Genomic DNA, 22,112 nt, shown 5'->3' with positions numbered 1-22,112 from the left:
TCTACCTCCAGATTTATGCTAACATGATCTTATGCTATCATCGCAATAACTATATTTTAGACAAATAAAAAATTCTTTAGTAAGCTTTCCCATGTTTTTGGTTCCAAATGTTTGTTTCTAAAATCAGAAAACATTTGGGGGGTGGTCTTAAAATTTTACAGAACTGCCAACATTTTTTTTACATGACAAAATTTCTGAGGTTGGTGAAAATGGAAACATTTGAGACTGAGAAAGTCTTTCTAATATGGAAACTGAAGGCCTTTAGGGAATGTGGATGATATTATTAAAAATTGCCTGAAAGTTATTTAAAATGTTGAGCTGGGGAAAAACCTTCACTCTTTTCAACAGAGTTGACTCTGATGTCCAAGACCTGTGTTTTAGTCTATGCCTCAACCATAATGCTGTGGGAAACGTGAATCCATCCTACTGATCTCCCATAGGATCACAGGGCATTCATGTTAGAAGTCAAGGCTAATGGCATACCTTTAGTGGTCTAGAAATGAGAAATCTGAGAAATAAAAACAGTTCAGCTGATAGGGTCTTACTTAGAATTTATAACATACTCTCCTTCTAACTATGAGAGGGAGCTAGTGCTAAGGGTGTCATTATCTTCATTTTGCAGGTAATCAAAATGAGAAAAAAGAAGATTAAGGATTTGTCTAGAGTCACCGAATTGGGGTGGGGATTTCAGATTCAAATGCGGTGTTCATTTCAGTACATCACCTTGTCTTGAGTTCCCCCTGGCTCGTGTCTTCCCATGAAATCTTGGCTGATGCCCCAGGAAATTTTTTATGTGTTTACAAATATTCTACTTTGATTCTCTCTGCTCAGTCCTCTCCTAAGTATTTAGCATGCCATAACTTGTAGGCTGTTTGTATGTGTAAAAACCTAAACCCTAAAATAGGAGTCCTTAACCTGGAGTTTGTGAATTTGTCTTAAATGATATTTTAATGACTACATGTCACTACATTTGGAATCCTTCATAAAACTATGTATTTTACTTTATGTATTTCAAAATATTGCTCCAAGAAGGGATCCACAGCTTCCCCCAGACTACTAAAGGGGTCAATTATACAAAAAGGGAAGAATACTCCCGCCTCAGGACCTTATACTGAACTCTGATTCCTTTGAAATGGAAAGCTCAAATACCATTTCTGAAATTCCTCATCTTGTTTCTAGACAAATGAGCCACATGCCACAACAACTTCACCTATGGATTAGGGGAGTCCTTTGGGATGCCTGACATTCTTTCCCATTTTTTCCCTCCATTATTCTGGAATCTTCCACTTCTATTGCAAAGCCAGAAGGGTCTTCATTTTTGTTACCAAGTATAAAGCTTTCTCATCCATGAGTGAGAGGTACTATTTATTATCAGTGTAAAAGATGATTACATACTTCATATGTCATTCACAATCTGAGCCTCCTTTTTATAAGGTTATGAAAAAGTACAGGGGCAGTAGGGAACTGGCTATATTTCCTGGCCCTGCTTGATTTGATATTCTTATTTTTATTCCTATTGTTTTTAAATCTTTGAGTGAAAATTAGCAAAATGCGTCACCTCTTATTGCCTCAGTTTGCTCAACTGGATTTAAAAAATGATTATCACAGTAGCTTTCTTCTACCAAAATTAAGGCTGGAGAAAATTCATTGAGTCATATAAGAAGGCCAGGATTTGAGGTCAAGAGGACTCTGGGTTCAAAACCTGGGTATACCATGTATGTGTCGAAGCAAGTCCCTTTACCTTCTGGGTCTCAGTCAGTTCTACCTTATCTGCAAAATAAGATGAATGGACTAAAAGTCTTTTCTTGACTTAAATTTATGATCTTATAGTCTATATCAAAATCAATTAGTTAATTTAGAAATTTTCAAACTGGAATAATAATAATTTCATTGGTAGAAGAAGCTCCTAAAGAAATTCCCATATCATCACCGGTCACTAGAGTTTCCTAGGACCACTAAGAAGTGACTTCCCCAAGGAGCACACAGTTGGAATGTGTCAGAGTGGGACTCGAACCTAAGTCCTCCTAAATCATCAGCCAGTTCTCCTTCTCCTCCATGTTGCCTTTAAAAGAACTTTATTACAGCTGGGGTTATTATTTTTTTGAGGCTTTAAATATGTGGTTTGGAGATTCTGGCTCAGTACCTAAGTTGCAGAGAATATTAAACACACACACAAAACCAAATTGCTCTCATTCAGTGGAAGCATTTTGCTGATTTCAGCATCATTCCCTAATGAGTACTTAAAACGGAAACATTCTGTTTTCATGCAAATTTGTGTTTTACACCCAAGAAGATAGACAGTGACACATTTTTTCCATTTCCTCAAACCATATGAGAAAAAAAGAAAATTCTATAATGGGAAAAACAGAAATCACCAGTTCAAAAAATCTTTCTGCCAAGATACCCCAGACTCTTCTCCCTATGACCTAATGGCAGATATTATGTTATCATCTTCTGATTTACCACAGTCATCACAGGGTCATCCTTTAGTTAATTATGCAATTTTTCCAAACTTTAGTTTACACTAATAATCAATATATAATATTCAGTTGTTCAGCTAACCATTTTGGGGCATACTCTCCTTTTCATGAGTACATAGGTCTAAGGCTCAAATCTTGTCCTAAGATGGTGCTAGCAAAATCTGCAAGCACATACCTTTAACCCATCACCTTGTGTTTTTCCGGGCTTACCTTGTCTCTTTATCTTTGGGTGACGTCATGGTGCTATAGCCGAAAATTTGCTTCTCTGTCAGTGATGGGCCCATGTCCACCATGCCTGATATTACAGGAGGGTTCCGTGACTTTTCTATATAGACTGTGGTTCCCAGATCCTTTTTAAATGACTGGCGGCTAGGAGACGCCCGGTCCGACTGCATTGCATGAGGTGGTATGTGGGCATTATGATGAGGGATCATATCAATCATTCTGATGTCAGCAACTCGATGGGGAGAGGCTGGTGGTGTTTTGGGGCCCAAGGTAGGCAAATGGCTATCTGGATACTTCCTTGATTTTTGTCTGTATAGGGACTGCTCCAAATGCATTTCTTGCAGACTGGGGTTACAGTAAGCACTCGCGGAGCGAATTGCTGTGCGGTGATAGGCAATGACATGATCTGGGACATCGAGGGGATGTCCACCATGTGAAGAAGCTATGCTCATTCGTCCCTCATGGAAAAGGAATGGGTCAGCATAGAGACCTTCATTTCTGTACAGGGCAATGGTCTTACTGCTTAGGTCTTCATCTGGCTTTACATCTCTTCTTTCCAAAATGGCGCTTGGGCTTGGGGAGATGGATCTTGAAACTGGCATGCTGGAGAGCCTGTCTCTGGGGATAGTGGCATTGCCAGGAACGACCATTGTACGAGCACCCCCATAAGGGATTCTGGATGGGGAAGGAGGCATAGAATGTGGTATGGGAGTAGAAGGTGGTGAATTTGGAATTGAATGGGATGGATGAGCTGTGGATCCTGGGCGAGAGGCCCCAGGACCATCTCCTCTTGCATAAGCAATTTCTCTCTGCATCTGAAAAGAGACAAAAGAAGCACATTCTTTAATATTCACCTCCATAGATTTGTTTTAATGTTGAAGCTATATTGCTATAGTGTTGCTCAATAATCTATGAGAAAAAGGGTTCTGTTAATTAAATTTGAATGTTTTAGTTTCTTAGACCATTTCACTGGTAAAAGAATGAAGGTCAACCACATCATTTCGTCCTTGCAATTCTTGTTTCTATACACCCAAATTCTTTGAAGGCTTTTGAAGGCCTTTGTCTAGATCTTTGTGTGGGTATCTAGCTGGCGTTTCTGGCTTGTACTATATGACCTGACGGCTCTCATTGGTCTTTGGACATTTCCTGAATGATCTCTAATGTCATTTTTGTAATAAGATGATACTCAAGTCTCTTTTGGCGATAGGCTACCAATGACTTATTTCACTGGCCACACTTTTCCCCATTGCTTTTAGGGAAATCCAATTCTGGTGCATTAATGTTTGGGGGGAAAAGTCATGTAAAGTTTCTCCAAATTCACCTCCAAACTTAGCTATGAGAGAAAGGAGGAATAAAGAGAAAAAAATGAGATAAAAGTTTCTATTTTCCCATTAGCATTCACATGAACTTGCTAAGAATTTACATTAACTGATAGAAAAAAAAGGGGGCCTCTTTAAGCCCAGGAGAAAGAAACAAAATCCAAATATACTAAACCATCAGTTTCTTACGCCTAAGGACCATGCACAACAATTTTTGTATACACCCCCAAGGTTCTAGCACAGGAATAGATATATAGTAGGCACATCACAAATACTGTTGCCAGAATATCTGATGAATGGAAAGACAGATTAGAAAAAAATCAGATCAATCGATAAACCTACAAGTATATTTTTTTCCAAAAAAGTAAAATGTGGCCCCTGCTTTCCAAAAGATGATGAGTAACTGGAAAGGAATGGGGACTCTCTTAGGTCCCAGCTATGGACTAAGCTTTTATAAGAAGAAAGATGAAGGATTCAGTTAATAAGAACAGGAGGAAAATAAATCATGACCACAACCCACTGTGTGGTTTACCAAGGAAGATAATAGAAAACACAAAATCATCCCAAAGAAGAACATTCGATACTTTCCATTTTTGGTCAAAACACAGAAATTGAGAAAGGTCACTGGAGACTCTCTGATTGAGTCTGATAATTAGAAGCAGGAGTTGTCATAACCTCTCTGGGCTACCTTACGCTCTTTCTTGACTGATGGACAGCTTTAGTCTACCACATAAGGTTTGCAATATTTTCAGAGATAGAGGAAGAGTGTTTAATCAAGGGGAGAGACAGGGTGAATTCTCACAGGCAAGGAATTGAGAAGGGCAGCTAGTAGAACAGAATTGAAATCCACAGAGGAAAAAGGAAAACAAAAAATATGAGGGAAAAATAGAGTTTAAAGATGCAATAAACATTTTCCAATACAAGTGTACCTACTATGAGTCAGGCACTATGCTAAATGCTAGAGATGCAATTAATAAAAAGAAAGCCCATCCCAGCTCTCAGGGAGCATACAAGTTAAAGGGGGAGATAACACAAAAAATGAAGCAGGAATTGGGGGGTGGTGTGGTGGTGTGGGGGATATCAAGGGTATCTTGTTGGGGAAGAGTTGATGCCAGACAAGACAGAAGAGGAAAAGTAGAGTGAGCTAAGAGTCTGATTTTTGGAAATGTTCATTTCATCAAACTGTCTTCTTTCAAGTCTCAACTAAAATCTCATCTTCTACAAGATACTTTCCCCAATTCTCTTTAACTCTTGCTAATGTCTTTCCTTTGAGATTACTCTCATTTATCCTGTATATACAGATATGCCTTCCATATCTTGATTGTTCCCCATTACGATTTTTATATATTGTGGGTCATCATAAAAAGAATAAATGAGAATATTTTGGGAGTTTTGTGGAAACTTCAGTTGACACGTGAAGTTGAGCAAATGACATAGAAAAAGTTTAGAAACTCAAAAATTCATAGTTAACCCAAAATTTATAATAAGGTACTGTTAACACTGCATAAAAGAAAGAGAAAAATTCAGATTTCTGTAACATGAAGGGAAGACCAAAAAAATTTTTACACAGATTTTCTTACCCCTAAACCCCAAAATGTGGGATTCCTAGAGTTTTCTTGTATTCAGTAGATTTCATGGGATCTCCTCCTTGAGGAGAGGGACTATTTTGCTTTTCTTTACACCCCCAGTACTTAACACCCAATTAGTGCCTGGCACATAGTAGGTGCTTAATAACTGCTGTTGACTTGACTATCAATATCACTCAGTTGTTTTAAGAAAAACCTCTATTAAAAACAATTTCTCTGAACTCTAGTTCATTCAACCGTACAATGAAGGACTTGGACTAGATAATCTCTGAAATCCAGAAAGCAAGGGGAATGCAAAGAATCACTTTGCCCTTAGGTTCAAGGATCCAAAAAAGTTTCTGGGTTAAAACATTTTGGGAATATCACCTTGATGTTGTTGTTCAGTTACTTCAGTTGTATCTGACTCCATGACCCCATTTAGGGTTTTCTTGGGAAAGATCCTGGGGTAGTGTGCTAGTTCCTTCTCTAGCTCATTTTAAAGATGAGGAAACTGTGGCAAACTGTTAAGTGGCTTGCCCCAAGGGACACTGCTAGTAAGTATCTATATCCATAAAATTGGCAAAGATTTTTAAAATGACTACAAACAATGATGGTCAGATCTTAGGAAAATTGACCCTACTGATGAAATTGTTGGAATTGTGACTTGGTACTATATTTTTTGGCAAGAAACTGGTACTATCTTTTTTGGCAAGAGACCGCCAACCTAGGATTCAGAAAGTTAAATTGAAGTCTTTCTTACATCCTGGCTGTTTGACAAAGGGCAGATAATTAAAACTCTCAGTGCCCCAAGAAACCAAGATTCTACACTACTGTAAAATTTGAAATTAATGTTCATTAATAAATCCTTATAAATAGCATACTTTGGAGTCATTGAATATTAATTTTAAAATCTACACTATCAAGACAAGGCCCCATCTGCATTGGTATAGGGAAAGATTTGTTCACTAACGTTGCCTACAATCAAAGAAACCATTGGTCCAGAACCAACCTCTGCTTCCTGAAAAATTACAATTGAAACTAAGAAGGTACAAAACCACAGGAGCTCTAAAGTTGTTCATACTGTTTGATCTTGTGCTCTTACCACTAGAACCCTGAGGATTTTCTATCTGGACAAAAGGAGGTACAGCAATGTTATTCTAAATAGGAAAAAAACCAAAACAAAATGGGAAATCACCCATCTGCTCACTGACTGGGGAACAGTTGAACAAGCAGGGTGTGTCATGGAAGATTACCACTCATATGACAAATGGAGAGAATATAAATATAGAAAAACCTTTACTAAGTGATGAAGAATGAAGAAAGGAAGATAAGAACAATAGACACTTTGTGAAAAAAAATAGAAACAAAACCTGGGGAAATCACACAAAAGAAAAAGATCAGAAGGGGACAAAAAAAAAGGAAATTTTCATGATTATTCAGTTAAAGTTAATATGCACATTTTTAATCAAATTCTAAAAAAAACCTTGAGGCTTCTAGTTTTATAAGAGGTAATATGGCCAGACTCCTGGATTGGAGTCAGAGGACTCAGGTTCTGGTCCCAACTCTGTCCTATACTATCCATGTCTAATTTTGGGCAACTTCCTCCATTTCTTTAAGACTCAGTCCCTCATCTTTAAAATGGCTTCTTAGATCGCTTTCAATTCTTAAGTCAACAATCCTGTTCTGTAAATTTTTATGCTGTTAATTTTTGTTGATTAGCAGACAGAATAATTTTCTTTTAAAAAATAGTTTCTCAGGAATCTAAATAGCAGCCTGGGGCTAAAGGGATGCTTGACACCTGTAAACAGCTAGAGAAAGCTTTTGTTAGCATTTGTTTTGACAGCTGCCAACCCCTTCAGCCAGCCTGCTTGCTCACCTACCTTGTCTGCCATCATTCTAAATTTAAAGGACCCGATGATTAAACTTGCTCACTGTTGGCATCCTCTGGTGGGACCACCTTCTTCAGGGGAATCCAGATTAAGATACCCCAATGCCTGGGGGTGGAGTTCAGAATCAGTCCCCTAACTCTCTCTCCTCTCACTAGTTTTTGTTATGCCCACTGTTTGGGCAGAGGCTTTGGTCCCTTTAGCTAACAACTGCATGGAGTGATAGGATTTCCCAACTGCACATGGTTTGACTTTTTCAAAAGATTATAAATTGTTTGGAAGCAAGAACTATGTCTTATAATTCTCTGTCCCCTATACCCTCCAGCCCAGTTATCGACACACGGCAGACACGTAAGAGAAGAGAAAATAGCATTTAAAAAAAATTCTGGGGCAAGTCAAGATAAACAGGTCCTCAACTGAATTGGGGTTGGGGGGAAGAGACCAAGGGACACTGAGGTCTCTGCAGAGGATTGTATGTGGGGACTCTGCCAGATTTGATCTGCTATGCAATTACCAGAGGAAGGGACTTTTGGTAGTTTCCTTTTTTAACTAATTATTCTTGTTAACTAGGCGTTAAGCTTGGTTTTATCTACCTGGCTGAGGTTATCCGTGGCCTTTCCATTTTGATTCTTGGGTCTCCATCTCTGATATTTTTTCTCTAATTATGGCTCTGACCTGAAAGAAAGTGTTGTTGATTGACTAATTCCAAGTCAACGTGGAGCCCATTTCTGGAGACTAGAATGAACTGGAATCCTCACTTCTGCTGTGTCCTTGCCCCCAACGTGGCTTGGAATCTCTGGGGAACTAACCCACATTACAAAAGTGGTCCTCCAAAGCCAGGTGCTAACCTGATACTAAAACATATAAGCCCTCAAGGCACCTAGCTGTAGGCAATGAGGTCTAAGTTAAATGCCCTGGAGAGGTCCATGGGGGCCAGGACACGAGCTCATATTCACTGTTTCTCTGTAATTAGTGTCTGTAGGGAATAAAGGTTACACACACATTAATACAGGATGGTTCGTCCCGAGGTGCTGGGGGATCTATGGGTCTTTTCAACAGGCAGGCATCGATCCATTACAAATGCTCATCTCTCTCAGTCTTTGGCAAAGTGGGGATCAGAGGATAGAAAAGACATCATCAGACAGTTTCAATAAACAAAGCAGGCTTAAGAGTTCACAAAATACAAATAAGACTGTCTCAGCCAACAGGCAACGTCTGGCCAACTTCACCATGTGGTACAGTGAATTGGGAAGATGAAGGGCTTTAAATAGAATTTCATTATAATCAGCTAGAAGAGGGAGCCCAAGTTAGCCTGGAAAGGTCTCAAAAGCACAGAGCTTGTTAATTTAATAGATCTCCTTGGCTCTGTATGAATAGTTAATGTTGGCTACTTTCTATTTCCTCTACCCAATGGCTAGAGCTACAGTATCCAAGTGAAGGGATTTGGGTTCAAAATCTGTCTCGGAAACTTAGTAGCTCTATGAAACTGGGCAAGTCTCTTACTTCCTTAGAGCCTCTGTTTCCTTATTTATAAAACAGGGATGGTAAAATTTGCAGGCTCCATCTCAGAGGTCTATTGTGAGGAAAGTGCTTAACAAAGCTTGAAACACTAGATAAAGGGGAGGTTTTTTGTTTGTTTGTTTTTTGGAGGGTTTTTTTGTTCAGATATTTTTGGAGATTAGCTTCTTTCTATCTTGCTCAGGGTCAACGTGCAAATACTTCCTCATAGGCATGATTCCACCACTGATCAACATGGAAGCTTTGAGCTGTTTTGATTTGGGTCAGTTTGTTCCTCATTAGGTAGCCTGTCTGTGGCCCTCTCACTTTCCATAGGGACACAACATTTTGGAACCAGACAGTGAGGACACCCAATTGACTCTGCTCACTGTCATTCAGAACTCCTAAACTCAAGCAATCCACCAGCCTTAGGTAGTAGGTATTTTGGGAGTATACCCCCCTCCCAGCCATCATTATTATTATTACTACTATTATTATTATTTTGTAAACCCTTACCTTTCATCTTAGAATCAACATTGTGTATTGGTTTCAAGGCAGAAGAGCAGTGAGGGCTAGGCAATAAGGGTTAAGTGACTTGTCCAAGGTCATATAGCTAAGAAATGTCTGGGACCACATTTGAAGCCAGGATCTTCCTTCTTTAGAACTGGCTCTCAATTCACTGAGTCACCTAGCTGCCCCCCTCTCATTATTATTTAACCTCAGAATATGGTTTCTTATGGTTTCTGGGCAGCTGATACCCAATTAAAATCCAGAATGAGGGTAAGACTAAAAATATGGCTGTCTTAGCAGAGCTGGAAGAAGTACAGGAAAAGTGGTAGCTGATAATTTTAAGAGTTTTGTGGTTGTGTGGCCAGTGGCTGTAGAATTAAGGAGATGATATAAAGCTTTTTGCCTTATATAGTACAATATAACTCTATGCAATTTCCAGCTATCCTTATCCATATCCTTATCCTCACCATAACCTAAGCAAGAGGCATATACACCCAGGGGATGGGCCACCTAGGTTACAGACTGGTTTTGGTTTCTTACTGCAACAGTGAACTGGGGAGCAGGTGGGAGAATGGGGTAGTTGATAACAAGTTGGAGAATGGGGTAGTAGGTAGGCCATGATCAGAAAAGTCAGAAATATAACAAAGCAATGTCCTAATAGATTTAATGGGCAGTTAGCTGGAACAATGGATACTATACCAAGGTCAGAATTGGGAAGACTCCTTTTCATAAGTTCAAATCTGCTCAAATGCTCTTAGGCACTTCTTCACTATGTGACCCTAGGCAAGTCATTTAACCTTGCCTCAGTTCCCTCACTTATAAAATGAATTGGAAAAGGAAATAGCAAATCATTCCAATATTTTTTTCCAAGAAAACTCCAAGAGGGGTCATGAAAAATTGGACATGTCTCAACCCTAACAATAGATTTAGTGGTAACACTGGAGCTCCATTACATACCCTCTGGAAAGTATAATAATCATCAGTTTATATCTAGAAGGGACTTTAGATGCCATTTAATCTAATTTGGACCAGAGACATAGAGCCGGTGGGACCCTCAGAGGCCATTTACTCCAACTTCTTTATTTTATAGATGAGGAAACTGAGGTTTCAAGAGACAGAGTGAACTGTTCCAAACCTCAAGAGTATTAAATGGTAGAGGCAGGATTTGAGCCCTGACTTTCTTACTCTGAATGCATTGTCATAATTCAACCTCTTCATGGTATAGATGAGGAAAATGAGGACTAGAGGGTTTAAGAGACTTTGCCAAAGTCACAAAGGTAATTAAGTGACAGATCTGGGAACTGAACCCAAAGTCTCTGATTTTTAATGCCAGAATTCTTTCCACTTTAAGGGAGTGGCTGGTCATTCCTGGTAAGGATAATTCACTGAGGCCTCAGAAAATCTCAGTTACTAGCTTTGTTGAGTGGGTGGACAGGGAATATATTCAAGGCAGATGGGAGATTCTCCAGCACCTCAGAGTGTGACCTTTATCCCCCTTGAGGGAAAAGGAATTTGATTTTGTTTTTAATAACATTTACTTTCTGTCCTAGTAACAACTCTAAGTCAGAAGGGTAAGGGCTAGGCAAATAGGATTAAATGACTTGCCAAGGGTCACACATCTAGGAAGTGTCTGAGGCCAGCTTTGAACTCAAGTCCTTCTGTCTCCGGACCTGGCACTCAAGCCACTGTGTTACCCACATGTACCCTTGCTTTTTTTTTTTTAAATAACCCTTACTTTTTTAGTCTTAGTAACAACTCTAAGACAGAAGGGCAAAGCCTAAGGGAACTTGGTTTCTAAATTAATTAGGGAATTAGGTTGTGACATTGTCCTTCCTCACAGAAAGAAAAATCAAAGACTCATGAAGTCTCTCTAGGACAGGAGAAGTACTAAAGCATAAAATCACAAAAGATTCGGACAAGAAAGTGGTGATGGTAAACCAAAGAATGGAAAAGAGGAGAGAGAAATAATAAAAAAAGAGGAATAATCATTGAAAATGCAAGCTTACTATTAATATCTTCAAGAGAAACTCAGATGGGAGGGAGTAAAGAATTATTCTTTTTGGTTTGCTTGGTGATGGGGAAAATTGTAAATATAGGTATTGTGTAAATCATTTTTATAATTTAAACAAGAACAAAAGAAAAACATCACACATTCTGGAATAAGTGCTGAGGTTTAGGGTAGATGCAAAAGGCTTGAATTTTCCCAAACAATGAGGTGGTTATTCATCCCAATAAGGGTCATTCTGTTTAGTCCAATGGCTTGGGGAGGCCCACCATTTATCCAGCAAAGGTCGCCATTACTGAGAATATTTTTGGAACCTCCTTCAGTGCTGGCACTATTTTTTTTTAATGTCTTCCTTGGGAGCAAATCTGTAGCCATTGAAAATGGACTTATGATTTAGGAGAGTAGCCAAAAATCAGAGGGAGTCAAACCTCTTAATGTGTGTAGGTATAATGAAGTAGAATTCCATGTGTAGCTAGAGGATGGCTTTGAAGACAACTCCAGATGAGGAACTCTAAAATATACTGAATATCTGTCGTCTTAGTCATTTAATGTTTTTTTTCCTCTATCAACTAACATCTTAGTATGGATGACTATCAAATCTAAGCTGCTTATTATTATTGTTTTTGTAAAATCCTTACTTGTCTTAATATCTGCTCCAAGACAGAAGAGATATAAGGGCTAGACAATGGGGGTTAAATGACTTGCCCACGGTCACACAGCTAGGAAGTGTCTAAGGCCAGATTTGAAACCAGGTCCTCCTGCTTCCAGTCCTTGTGCTTTATCCACTGTGCTGCCCAGCTGCCCCTCAAAGCTAAGCATCTTAAGCCCTAAACTCTCTCCTTAGAGGCAGATTGAAGTTTAAAACATAGCTCTTTGCATGAAGCCTTTCCTGAGTCTCCCCATCTGCTACTACTTTGTATATATTTGTATTTATTTGCTTTATATTTAACCTGTAGCTATTTATGTACAAGGTTAACTGCTGAAGCTTAAAACTGCACCAAGATTTTTGAAATGCCCTGTATGTACTTGTTTCCCCAAATAGAATGTAAGTTCCAGGGCCAGCTAGGTGGTACAGTGGATAGATCATCAGACTTAGAATTGGGAGGGCCTGGGTTCAAATCTTGTTTCAGACTAACTGCGTGACCCTGGGCAAGTTACTTAATCCTGTTTGTCTTTTAAAAAAAAAGTGTGTGTGTGTGTGTGTGTGTGTGTGTGTGTGTAATTAATACAGATTAATTATATATAATTTATATATTATATGATTAATATCAATTATATTAAATTAATATACTATACATATATATAAAGAATGTAAGTTCCTTTGGAGTAGGGGATTGTCTCATTATTTGTAATTGTATCCTAGTGCTAGGTCAGCTAGGTGGCACAGTGGACAGAGTGCCAGGTGTGGAGTCAGGAAGATTCTTCTTCCTAAGTTCAAATCCAGTTATAGACATTTACCAGCTGTGTGACTCAGGGCAAGTCACTTAACTGTTTGCCTCAGATTCCCCATCTGTCAAATGAACCAAAGAAGGAAATGGCAAACCACACCAATATCTTTGCCAAGAAAACCCCAAATGGGGTCATGAAGAGTCTGAAATGATTGAAAAAGTGCCTTGGACCTGACGCCATATTTTTATAATTGTGATTCGATGACTGGACAATAAACCCTAGTTCTAGGCACTTAATAAATACTATTTGATGTGCTGAATGACTGGTAGAAAGTACAGAACTTTTGCAGGTTGAGTAATTTGGGGGAGTGATGTCAATTAAAGAGTATCTAGCCCATTTGTTACCTTAAACCTGTGGTGTTCTTACAGATGTAATATCAGCATCTTTAAGCAGACACCTGGATAATGATTATTCTTTCCTGGCTCCAGGTTAAATATAAACTAGTTGAGATAAAAGGTAGAAGTGAGATGAGAGAAGAGCAGTTCCTTTGAGGTCCATCCTCGGTTGGCTCCTTAGCCATAAAGCTTCTGTCCTTCATTATTTAGAACACAGTTGGCTGCCAGAGAATTATCTTTGTGATTACCTGGTTTGCCCATCTGACATTGGGATATGAAATTTAGGGCTCAAGAAGACAGTTATTCCAGGAGAAGTACTCTTTATCCTTTGATTATTCACCTGGAGATCAGGTTGCCCATATTTTGGAAGGTAAATTTAGCTAAGATGGGCTCTCATGGAGAAAGGATGATTCAAATATCCAGAGACCACTTGCATGTTCTTGCCTCCCACAGTCCCCCTACAGCTATTCTTATATTACCTTCAAAGTACAGGTGAGATGAGTGAAGAGAACAAGCTGGGCTAAAGGCGGATGGCGACTTCGACTTCATGAAATTATTTAGACTTCTCTGTATTTCTGACTCTCTCCTAAACATCTGGCCACTCTCTGAATGCCATCGTCTTCATGCTATCAGCTTAACAACTGGGGCTCACCTTACCGCTAGCTCAATTCACATTTAAAGAAGTCATCTTAATGAGCAATATTCCTAAGCAATCCCTTACTCCAAAGACTACAGAGCATGCCCACTTTCGTGAATCACATGTAAACCGTGCTTAATGGAAATCCACTACAAAGAATGTCAAATTTGTGGAATTCACTCAAAAATAAACCAACATATTTAGTTGGTATGTATTGCCACCTTCAACCTGTTCTCAAGTCCCTACTGCTCCTCAGATAATAACAGCTAGCATTTATGTGGCTCTGGAAGGTTTAAAAACACTTTCTATATTTTTCTATATTGTTTCTATATTGTCTCATTGACTCCACATAGAACTTCCATGAAATGAATGTCATTATCATTGTAGTTTTTATAAAAAAAAAATGAGGAAAGTGAGGCATAGAAAAAATAGGGGATCTGTGCAGGTTCATATAACTGATATGGGTCTTGGATGGGATTCGAAACCTAGTTATTCCTGACTCTCCCTTTGGAGTTTTAACTCCTGCGCCAAGATGCAGAGGAAAAATCTTTGGAGAGACTGGGTGACTCAGTGGATTAAGAGTCATGCCTAGAGAAGGGAGATTCTGGGTTCAAATGTGGTTTCATGTACTTCCTAGCTGTGTGATCCTGGGCAAGTCACTTAGCCCCCTTGCCTAGCCTTTACTATTCTTCTGCCTTGGAACCAATACATGATATTAATTCTAAGAAGGAAGGAGAAAGTTAAAAAAAAAAAGGCTTTGAATTCTGAGGAGCCCATTTCAGATCTGGCCTGTGTGACTCTGGGCAAGTTACTTATATTCCTCGAGTCATAGTTTTCTCCTCTGTAAAATGAGAAGGTTGGATTAGAGGACCTCTGAATTTCCTACAAGCTCTAGAACTCTAAGATCTCCAAAGGAAGGTCCAAATCACTCTGTGTCAAATGGCAACAGGCTTTTATCTAAATGACATTTATCTAACAGTAATCAGCAGTTAACTGCCTCAAAGACAACTGATTTTATGAGCTAACAGACTCAAATAAAGACAGCAGGAACCGATTAAATAAATACATCCTTAAGGTGACAGCAGAATAGTCAATTCAGGGGAAGCATGGCAGATGGACAGAGTGTGTTGAACTTGGAGTTGGGAAGACCTGTATTCAAATCCCCTCTTCTGAATACATGGGAACTAATAGTAATCCTAATAATAATAATAATAATAAGTTAAACAAAATAGGTTCTAGTAAGCTCTCCTACTTTGTGAGACACTGGACATAACTTGTGGGACAATTACATGACCTGACAGATATTGATTGAGATGGGCTGTCTGATAAAGATTGATACATTTCCTCCTGTCCAAGGATATAGGAACAAACTGGATTCATCTTTCTGGGTGAAGAAGATCTATGAAGCTTGACTAAAGTAATAGGGATAAAAAAAGTTAATCCTATTAGATGACTATGAAGCAGGTGAAAAAAAACAGCCAAATTACTGAAATCTTAGAGATTGTAACCTCTAGAAGGTAAAGCACAAACCTTCAGAGATGGAAAGAAGCTCACAGTGCATGTGAGCCACACAGGTGACCTCTCTACCTCAAATGGGCATCATCAGCTTAAGGGCAGCACAAGTCAATATCTGGATAGTTTTCACTGCTAGATAAGTTTTTCCACTTCCATATTCCAAATGGACCCCTTTTCAATTACTCCCAATTTTTCTGCTAATTGCCTCAATTTCCATTTCTGTTTTTTAACATAATACTAACTAATATATATAAAGTGCTCTAAAATATTCTGAAAGCACTTTGCATCCACTGTATCACTTGAATCTCATAACATTCTTGTCGGGTAAGTGTTAGGATGATCATCATTTTACAGATGAACAAGGCGAACCTAAGAAAACCAAGTGACTTGCACAGGGTCACTATTGGAGGGAAGATTCAAACTCAGAATTTCTTGACTCCAAGTCCAGCATGCTATTACCATGTCACCTCACTACCAAGGTAATGTTTGTGTTTTTAAATATAATTTTGCAGTTAAGTACCAAATTATATTCCAGCAGAACATATATGCAGTTTAAGGTGAAAGAGAGAAAATCATAGCATCTTAAGAGTTGAGAATGGCACTCTGAAGTCATCTACTTCAGCTTCCCCTAATAAAAGAGGTTTGACATTCACCTTATATAGAACATATTATGCTCCAGTGTGTCTATTCTATTAAGCAAGAGGTACCATTGGATCTGGCACCTAGGTGGCACAGTGGTTAGCACATTGGACCTAGAATTAGGAAGATCTGATTTCATACTTAATCTTACTAGCTCTTGTCCCTGTGCAAGTCAACCCTATTTGCCTCAGTCTCCTCATTTGTAAAATGAGCTGGAGAAGGAAATGGCAAACTACTCCTGTATCTTTGCCAAGAAAACACCAAAAGGGGATACAAAAAGTTGCACGTGATTGAAATGACTGGATATCATTGGATATCTTTGCTTTTCCATGCAAGTTTTTAATGCTCATCTTCTTCTAGCTATTTAAAACTAATTGGAACTAGCATTGTCAAAAGTAGTGGTCACTTTAGTCTCATGAGTTAGTCGAGGCTTCCCTTTCTCAGTTCATCTTTTTCCTGGCACTTGTGGGTATGGTCTAACTCTGGCTTCAGTTTAATCAAAAAGCAACCCAGGAAAAGGTTAATTACTTCACTTGATTTTGTTTTGGAAGGTAAAAAATTCTGACCTAAACTCCAGCTGGACTGCATGCTCTTAGTGAAGCCTCCTGCGGAGTCTTTGAAAGAAACAAGTATGTTCCGGGTGAATGTCTCCATTAAGATATGTAATTTCATGACTAAGGGAATTCTTTGGAATGGTTCTTATCACAACCTGTTGGGATCACGAGTGACTTAATATAGCCTGTTGTTTCAAAAGGATACCGCCTGGCTCAATCATTGTCTTTCAACATGGCCAGAGAGGAGAACGACAACACTTCCTTGATACATCAATAAAATGATGATTGACTACATAACCAGAATGCCCAGAAAAAAGGAAATTTAGGTTCACACACAGCAACTAAATAACCATGTGGCAGCTCAAAGTTAACATGTTCCAAACAGAACTCATTAACGGTTCCTTCCAAACCATGCCTCCTCCACCATAACTTGTTTGGTCTGACAGCACCATCATTCAGACTGTCACTCCGATATGGATTCCTGTTTCAGCCTCTACTTTTCCTTCCCACTCTTCCCCCACCCCCTCTATAATATCCAGAATGTTCCTAAGTCTTACTGGCTCCATTTCCACAGAATTTCACATAGATCTCATTCTCTCTACTCACCCACCCTTACTTACGAACAATAGATCAATAACCTCCAAACCTCCTGTGCCACTGTTGGATATTTCCAACCTGATCATCAATGGACATAAAAAACAATGCATGTCTAAACCAGAATTCATTATCTTCAACCCCCCAGCTCCAACCCCAGCCAAATCCTCTATTCTTCCTAACTTTCTTTTTTTCTGGGGGGCACCACCATCCATCCAGTCCCTTGGCTTTGCGATCTCAGAGTAATCCTCAGACCTTCCCTCTCTTGGATGTACCTCATAACCCTTCCCATTCCCATCACATAAAATCAGTTGCCAAGTCCCGGAAATTCCATCTTCAAAACATCCATCCCATTGGCCCCTGTCTTTTTTAATTTTAAACCCTTCCCTTCAGTCTTGGAGTCAATACTATGTATTGGCTCCAAGGCGGAAGAGTGGTAAGGGTAGGCAATGGGGGTCAAGTGACGTGCCCAGGGTCACACAACTGGGAAGTGTCTGATGCCAGATTTGAACCCAGGACCTCCCGTCTCTAGGTCTGGCTCTCAATCCAGTGAGCTACACAGCTGCTCCCTAGCCCCTGTCTTTCTCTAGTCCATTCTCCTGAGAGCTTCCAGGTCACTTACACACTTGCTAATGAAGCTTCAGTGCCTCCCTATTGCCTCTAAAATACAAACACGTCTGTCTGGCATGTAAAGATCTACACATTTGGCTCTAACTGGCCTTTTTAGATTTAGTTTTAGATATTAACCATTCACATGATTTTTTTTACTCGTTCCTCTGTCTTTGTGACACCATTTAAAGTTTTCTTAGCAAAGATACAGAAGTGATTGTTTGCCATTTCTTTCTCTAGCTCATTTTACTGATGAAGAAACTGAAGCAAACAAGGTTAAATGACTTGCCCAGGGTCATACAGCCTACACGTGTCTAATGCCATATTTGAAATCAGGACTTCCTGACTCTAGACCTGGCACTTTATCTACTATGCCACCCTGATGCCCCTTCATGTGATATATCTTTGCTAAAATAGAATTCTTGCTGTTCTTCCTCTGTGGCATTCTGGTTCTGGTCCCTCTGCTTTTGCATAGATCCTCCCTCCCCAGCTGCACTATTATAGAATCCCAAGCTTCCTTTAAGGTTCAACTCAAGTACTCCCGGTATTCAAGGCTAGTGTCTTCTCAGAAACTATTTTGTGTGTGTGTGTGTGTGTGTGTGTGTGTATACATACATACATATGTGTGTTTATTTATTGCATGCTTTTTAAAAAATAAAATATAAATTCCTTGAGGGATAGGGACCATTCTGTTTTGGTCTCAAAGTCCTCAGTGCCCAGCACATGGGAGCACTTAATCAGTTCTAGTTAAATAAATGAAAAAACAACTTCAATAGCCTACAAAAAACTGGTCTCCCTCTCTCCGGTCCAAAGATCCTTACATTTTTCCAGATCATGGACTCCTTTGCCAGGCATTTATTATTGTAAGCAAGTCCATGGACCCCTTCTCAAGAATATTATTTTTAAATACACAGGATTTCAAAGGAAACCAATACATGGAAATGCAGTTATAAAAATATTTCAAAATACACGTTCACAATCCCTGAGCTAAGCATCCCTGCTCCAGACTCTTCTGTCTCCATCTCCCCCATCACACAGCTGCTCTAGCCACTAGCTGCCCCAGTTAAATAAGTACTGGTTGATGGGTTGGCTAGTGTTGATTGACCATGAGTTTCTTCAAGGCTTAGAGTCTAAAATCTGTGCTAAAAATACTCAGCCTTTTAGAGAAGTCCTAATCTTATGGCAGTAATTCTTGGACAAGTTTCATCATAAGGGGCTTAGAGAATATCAGTATTTTGCATCAGTTTTGCCAAAAGAATTACTGATCCACAGAGGGACCTTTTACATTAACCTAACTAAAGGTTGCAATGATGTCGTTTGGCATCTTGTTTTGAATGACCTATATCACGCAGAGAAAACTATTCTGGTGTTTAAAAAAAAAAGTTCATCTTTTAAATACAATTCAGCAAATATCTGAGTGCCTATATTAATGTTGAAAAGACACATTCCTTGCCCATAGAGGACTGGCAATGTATTAACTCATATGACAGGCAGACAAATAAGTATAATAATACTAGCCTGCATATACTATGACAAAGTTTGCAAACTGTCATATATACATTATTCCATTTGATCCAAAGAACAGCTACATAAAATCAGAACCCATAAAGTGTCATTATAAACATTTTTCAAATGAGGAAACTGGTCAAAGAAGATTAAATAACTAACCCATGGTCACAGGCCTGGGAGGTGTCAAAGGCAGGGCTTAAATCTTGCCTTATTTCTTGTGTGACCATGAACAAGTGTCTCTGCTCCCAATTCCACAGTTCCTTTGTTTGTTGAGTTCATCTAAATCCTTATTTCTGCACCTGGCTATTTTAGACAGCTCTCTTCATAGGAAACGAAACAGGGGAGAAAAAACCCAACAAATGTCTTCTCTGTAAAATAGGGACAATAACACTAAGAGAACTTTATGATTTTTACCATGTTATGCAAATGAGAGCTATTGTAATTGTTATTCTATACAATTCTTATTCCTTTCCTATTTCATCTTCCTGTAGAATTTTACTTGCAGTCCTTCACTGTTATGCCCAGAAAATGCCACCTTTATGAAGCTTTGCCGATTCCTAAACCTCTTCCTTCTTCCTCCATCACAACACCCTAGTATCTGAGAGTCCACCTAATTTTATACTAAGATAATTTGTTTGCCACTCCTTTTTTGGTTATGAGCTCCTGGAAGATTGACATGATGTTTACTTCTCATTATATTTTCTCTACTGCCTGGCAAAATTCCTTGTCTTTTTTTGAATTGACAGTGCAGACTATTACATACATTGAGCCAAGAAATAGTGATAATAGTCAGAGAATTTTTGAGCTGAAAGAGACCTCTGAAACTATGTAGTCTATCTAATCCATTAATTTTGTAAGTTTGAAAAAAAGTGGGGTTCAGAGATGTATCACACAGCTAGTGACAGAACCAAGACTGGAACCTAGCTCCTTGGGATATTAGTCCATTACTTTCAGCTATAACACTCTGAATCCAGTGAGCTAGAACATAAAACCAACACATTTACAAAAAAGAAGAAAGATCCCAACGACAAGAGACATTTCAAATACCTTGTTAAAATAGTGCAGAGGTGGCGTTCATCATGGAGGAGGGAAGCGCTCAGTTCCCTACTCTCTGTCCCTTCTCTGCTTGGGTGGAACAATACTCTCTCTCACACTAGGTTTTTCTCCTTTGTTTCCTTCGGTTCTCTTCTCTGCCTAAGCTTCCTGATGTCACTCATGATTTCAGGACTTCACATCTTAAAAATAAAGTCATTTCTCCCAAAGTCTCTCCACCACTGGAATTGGTTAAGATATTGTATGCCTTGCATAAATTACATATAGCAAGCTGTTTGCCTTCTTAATCCCTAGAGTACTGGAAATGATTATAAGTTTAAAATCCGGGAGGAGAACTAAAACTTAGGTATCTTCACATCCATAATACATACCGTGCATGCCTTAAAAAGAGTTCGAGATGAATCAAATATCAACTACTAAATATGGGGGGGGGGGGGGTAAAATCAAGTGACAACTTCCAAGATGCAATTTTTTACATGAAAAATATTTAAGATAATTTTGAGAACTTGAACTAAAATAAATGAGTGGGAACTAAAATCAAAAAAGCAAATAACTAAGTATAAATATTACTGATTACATATGACGAGAGTGAAATATTGTATTTCAAAACTCCAATCTTTTAAGCCTGTAACTTGTAAACTTACTGTATCTCACTACACAACATAGTAACCTGACGAAAATGAGAATTCTCTTTGTGCAGCCATTTTAGCCTTTTAGAATTAAAGCTACTTACTTTTACTCAAGGAATCACCTGCATAGCTAACGTTGAGAAAACCAACATTGGCTCTACTCCCAATTCCGCAGTTCCTTTGTTTGCTGAGTTCATCTAAATCCTTATTTCCATACTTGGGTATTTTAGACAATCTTCTTCACAGAAAAGAAAGAGGGGAGAAAAAGCCCAACAAGCCCAAGAGCGAAGCTCCTAAAATACTGCCCAGCTTGAATATTCCCAACCAGAAAAGGCCATTTTGTTTCCTTTAGTCACCTATGCCAAGTTGCCCCGGGAATATGCGGAAAGTCGGGCTCCCCATGATAAGTATTTCTCCTCCCCTTAGAAATTAGTCACTGAATAACCTCAGACCCATATCCAACCACAAGCTACTTCACATGTGACTCAGTCCTTCAACAATCGCTTTCATAGAATGGTGCGTACACACACACACACACACACACACAGACACACACACACACACACACACACACACACACACATACACACGAATGAACCAGGACCATCTTAAGTCACTTAGGCAAGAGTAAAATACAAGAGGTTAACTGACTTAAATACCAAAACAAGCCAAACCACAAGAAAGCTCAAAATATTAATTTCTAGAGAAGAGGAAATTTCAAACAGTTTCTGTTTCAGGTAAGCATATCGTTAAAGCAGAATCCAGGAAAGCACCCAACTCCCATTCTTTCGCCAAACTTTTGAAGTTCTTCTATTGGCAGCAGGATGAAATATGAAACTCTCTTCTCCACTTACAGCACCTGAGCTAAACAGGATGGAGATAGAGGAGGCTGTCTACTAATTAACTAACACTTAAAATAAAAAAAAGCTGAACTTTGGGCAACAGTCATAAATCAATCCTGCCCAATACTACATAGGCAATTAAAATCATCCTGTAAAACAAATGTGAGTTATGTGAATGAAGGGGGAAGAAGGGGGAGGGAGAGCCAAAATATGGGTTTAAAAAGAGCAACAGTGAGCTGTCCTGCCCCACCCTAACAGAG

General features: G+C 39.0%; 1 protein-coding gene across 1 annotated transcript in view; it reads right to left on the bottom strand.

Moving 5' to 3' along the window:
- KIAA1217 (KIAA1217 ortholog) overlaps nt 1-22,112 on the bottom strand; it is a 415,980-nt gene that overhangs the window by 89,764 nt on the left and 304,104 nt on the right. Inside the window, exon 6 of the mRNA XM_044678100.1 lies at nt 2,691-3,520. Within this exon, the coding sequence (XP_044534035.1) occupies nt 2,691-3,520 (830 nt within the window). The remainder of the gene's footprint in view (nt 1-2,690; nt 3,521-22,112) is intronic.

The sequence above is a fragment of the Gracilinanus agilis genome, chromosome 5, assembly GCF_016433145.1.
Source record: "Gracilinanus agilis isolate LMUSP501 chromosome 5, AgileGrace, whole genome shotgun sequence".
Classification (NCBI taxonomy): domain Eukaryota; kingdom Metazoa; phylum Chordata; class Mammalia; order Didelphimorphia; family Didelphidae; genus Gracilinanus; species Gracilinanus agilis.
Note: the sequence above shows the minus strand (reverse complement) of the source record. Positions and strands in the feature narration are given on the sequence as shown.